This window comes from Rhopilema esculentum, chromosome 9 (assembly GCF_057945365.1).
Source record: "Rhopilema esculentum isolate cy_ngs chromosome 9, ASM5794536v1, whole genome shotgun sequence".
In the NCBI taxonomy this organism is placed as follows: domain Eukaryota; kingdom Metazoa; phylum Cnidaria; class Scyphozoa; order Rhizostomeae; family Rhizostomatidae; genus Rhopilema; species Rhopilema esculentum.
Genome location: NC_142823.1, coordinates 5,285,833 through 5,289,900, shown reverse-complemented (window position 1 = coordinate 5,289,900; position 4,068 = coordinate 5,285,833). Strand labels below are relative to the sequence as shown.

Sequence of the window (4,068 nt, the reverse complement as noted above, 5' to 3'; positions counted from 1 at the left end):
AACCTGCTGTATTCACTATCATTGATCATATGTCACAAAAATCCTATTTCAATAAACACTCATCGTTTTAAGAAACTCACTAAAAGAAAAGTTTATCAACATGAAATCTCGACTTATAGAAAAGCATCGTTTTTATCTGCTGTAATTTCAATTGAGAAAATATGTTCGATTTCGCTATAGTCTAGTCGAAATCCAGGGCACAGAATAGAAATAAGAGCCTTATTTCTATTCTGTGTCCAGGGCCTCCGATAAAGGTGAGGCCGGGGGGCCATTCCCTAACATTTTGCAAAGCAAAGATTTTCTAAAAAATATTTTGCTATTTGCTATGTTTGTTAAAAAAATTTCGAAAAGCGGGGTTTTTGGATAAAAGAAAATGTTTCTTAATAGCATTTACAGCAACATTAAAGTGGGCGCAGGACGGGATATGATTTGTGAGCAAACACAATAATGATGTAAGATAATGCATATGCATGTCAATAAGGCTTCCCTACATAATATCCTCACATAATTAAAGTTTTAACTCGCTTAATTCTCACGTCAGAAAAAAAAGGAAAGAGATGGTACAAAAGGCCTTAAAGAAAAGATGGATATTTTAGAATTTGTTCTGTTTATAGTCATGTGGGAAAGAAAACTGCGTGCTATAAATTATACATCAAACGAATTTCAGTTGCCCAAGTTGGATCTTTCAGTTGCGTCTGGGCTTCTAAACTGCTCAATTTCAGATATAGAGTTACTTCGGAACTCTTCGGAGTCAGTGAGGATGACAGCTTCTGCACCTGCCAGTTCTTGGTGCTCATCTCTTGAATTTTCCCAGAAGAGAAACCGCAAAGTCAAGTGTTTCTTTGATGAACTACTTTGAGATGATGCGTTAAGTGATCCAGAAAAATAGTTTAAGGTCAAGGTTTTCTACAAAACAGTCGATACAGCCCTCATGCAGCTTCGATTGCGATTTAATGGGCAAAGTTTCCTAACAAACCTTTTCATGTTTCTTTACCCCAAATCACTGGCAAGTATGAGTTGTCTGATCAGATTTTCCCCATTAAAGCTGTAATTGCAGCATATCCAGAGATTTTACGAAAAATTTGGAAACCGAATTGCGGTTATTTGCAATAGAGTCCAAGAACGATATTGCAGACAAAGAGTCAGTTCTGGAAATTGTAGATTTGATGCTGAAAAGCAGAGTGAGTTCATTCTTTCCAGAAGTGTACAAATTACTAACTCTGTTTGTAACAATTCCAGTTACGGTTGTCACAGCTGAGTGATCATTTTCAAAACTTATATTGATTAAAACGTACTTAAGGTCAAAGATACCTCAAGAAAGTCTCGATAACTTGGCAATTCTGTATACAGAAAATTCAGAAGCCAAATCAATTGATAAGACTGAACTCTCTGAGCGATTCGCACATGTCAATGCTCGAAGGCATAAAAGAATTGACATATAGAACTTGAAAGTTCTTTTTTCTGATAACATTTCAAATAAAATCATATTCATGACATTTTTTAAGCATTTGTGAACAAACTTTCGCATAATTTTACGGAAATTGCATTGAATTTCGTTCCGACGGCACTGCAAAATAAAAAGAATCAAGAATATTGAGGCTCAGCAAAAAATTAGGCATTCATAAAAAGTGGGTATCTCCTAGAATTGCATTTCTTTATCATCCTTACCAAAATATTTCATATAGTAACTACTATATACAAATTTCAAGCGTAATTCATTAGACATTGTTGCGTAATACTTACTTACAGAAACAGATGCATATGAAGCATTAAAAAACTAATAGTGTCAAATGGCAAATTATATGCTGATAATTATATTAAGAATAAGATGGCAGAAAGGAAAAATATTTTAGTTCAATGGATCTATCATAAAAATTGATAATTTTGCGTGTTTTTAAGTTTCAATGTCATAAAAATATATTTTGAATTTTATGATTAGGATCACAAAACTTTTGATGCAGATCCCTAAATAAAGAGATTCCTAAGTAACGGGAACCTCCGCAGCTCTCATCATTTTTAAATATTATTTTTGAATTTTCGCGGCTCTGGTACCCAGGGTATGTTGGGACCTAAGTTTCAAATTCCATTGTTCTGTGTTTCAAACCGAAATTCCGAGAAATAATTGACGTGAAAAGAAATTTCCGCGTGACTTCCGGTGGCTTTCAGTCTGTTTGTCGAGAGAATGAAAGAAGTCGTAATAAACTGAAAATTGCAGCAAAAAACAAAACTTTGTCGCTCAACCGAAATCATGTCTGGCCTTGCCTTCAAAATATGGGAGCTGGTGTGCTACTGTTTAATAGCAATTCTGGGCCTAGTAGGCAACTTGTTAGTTTGTCTCGTCGTTTTGAAGAACGGGCCTGTCTTCCGAAGGGCGCCATTTAACATTTTGATCATGTCGCTTGCAATAGCTGACATCCTTCTATCGCTGGTTGCCATTCCATTCTATCTTCTTCTGACAGCGATTATACCGCATCCGGATGGCATTGCAGGCACGGTAATGTGCAAGGTGAGCCATACCGTACCTTTTTGGTTAGCCGGGGTCTCTATTTATCTTCTAGTGGCAATAAGTTTCGAGCGATACGAAGCCGTGAAAGACCCACTGGCAGCTTATACACGATCCGGTTTTACGAAGAGGACCCGCTTCTTTATCTTTGGTGCTTGGTTGATTGGTTTCGTGATCCAACTGCCAACCGTTATTGGGATAAAATACGACAGCACCGATGCCAAAGTTGGGAACTGTATCTACATCTTGAGCAGGAATACCAGGAAAATAATCTACCCCTTCACATTTTTTGCACAGTTTGTCATTCCCGCCCTGATATTTATCGTCAATTTCATAAGGATATACAAGTGCATGTCTTTGCTGGGAGGCAATTTACGGTGTCATTTTTCAGAAGGTGAGGTACCTAAAAAGATTCTTCAAAGAAAGAGACGCACCGTAAAAGTTATTTTCACGGCATCGTTGGCATTCTTTATATGTTGGACACCCAACAATACAATGTACTTTCTTTTCCAATATTTCAATAAAGTAGCTTGGAATTCCGATCTGTATCAAATTGGGGTTGTTCTTGGATTCCTTAATTCGTGCATTAACCCCTTTCTGTATGCATTTCAAAGTGCGGATTTCCGAGACAATTGTTTGAAAATTCTGAGAAAAGCCACACGAAGAAAAGCTTTTGGATCGTCTTTTACGGGAAGTACAAGCAACGGTTTCTTTTCTGACGGATATGCTGATAACAAAAAACTTATAACATACGCATCGTAAAAATGCCAAAGAAGAGCAATCGCACTGTAAATCTAATGCGGATGTAAAAAGCAGCTAAAGCTAGAAGGGAGCCGGAGAAAGATGTCAAATTCAGTGCGTTGCTCGTTAAAATAACATCTGTTTTTCTTTAGATTCAATAGAAACCAAGAAGTTTCCTCAATGTAGCAAAAATTGATAGTAAGTTTTACAGATGTTGCTCGTACTTCGATCGCTTGATTACTATGACTGTAAGATTTAGGCTTATATGAGGATTGGAAGAATATTTGATATGCTAACACTCTCAATATCTCTAATTCTTTTCTACCGGTTTGACATCTTCCTCAATGAGCAACCTATTTCTCTTGAGCTCATTTTCAACATGCAGCTGTTTTATTTTGAATAATTCATATTATGTTAAACATTATTTAGTGAAATCGTTGACAGTTGCAAGCAAAATGAACTAATTGTTATTTTAAAGTTAAGAAAAGAACCAAGCATGTTACTGTTAGCTTGAAGAAAAACAGCACACTGAATCGTTTGGGATAAGAGGTCATCGCCATCATCATCATCATCATCATCATCATCATCACATTCAACAACCCTCTTGGGTCATACAAATGTCCGCCAAGTCAACTACAACATTAAGATTTACTGAGGTGGTTTTGACATCAGATTGTAATCTTTCAGATTGTAAAAGGAATCCACAATTTTGTCTGGCAGGCAAATAACATCAAGTAACAGTGACCTTAATCGGTGTTCAATCAATCAATCAATCAATCAATCAATCAAAAACTTTATTAATGTGTCAAAAAATATTTAGCTTA

General features: G+C 36.2%; 1 protein-coding gene across 1 annotated transcript; it reads left to right on the top strand.

Moving 5' to 3' along the window:
- The first annotated feature begins 2,248 nt into the window (after positions 1-2,248).
- Positions 2,249-3,540, top strand: LOC135689284 (neuromedin-B receptor). The gene has a single exon (XM_065206462.2). The coding sequence runs from the start codon at positions 2,249-2,251 to the stop codon at positions 3,263-3,265; it is 1,017 nt and encodes a 338-aa protein (XP_065062534.2). The 3' UTR covers positions 3,266-3,540.
- Positions 3,541-4,068: the final 528 nt, after the last annotated feature.

Excerpts from the sequence above, each read along its gene's own strand:
- LOC135689284 (XM_065206462.2), top strand. The coding sequence starts at position 2,249 with ATGTCTGGCCTTGCCTTCAAAATATGGGAGCTGGTGTGCTACTGTTTA.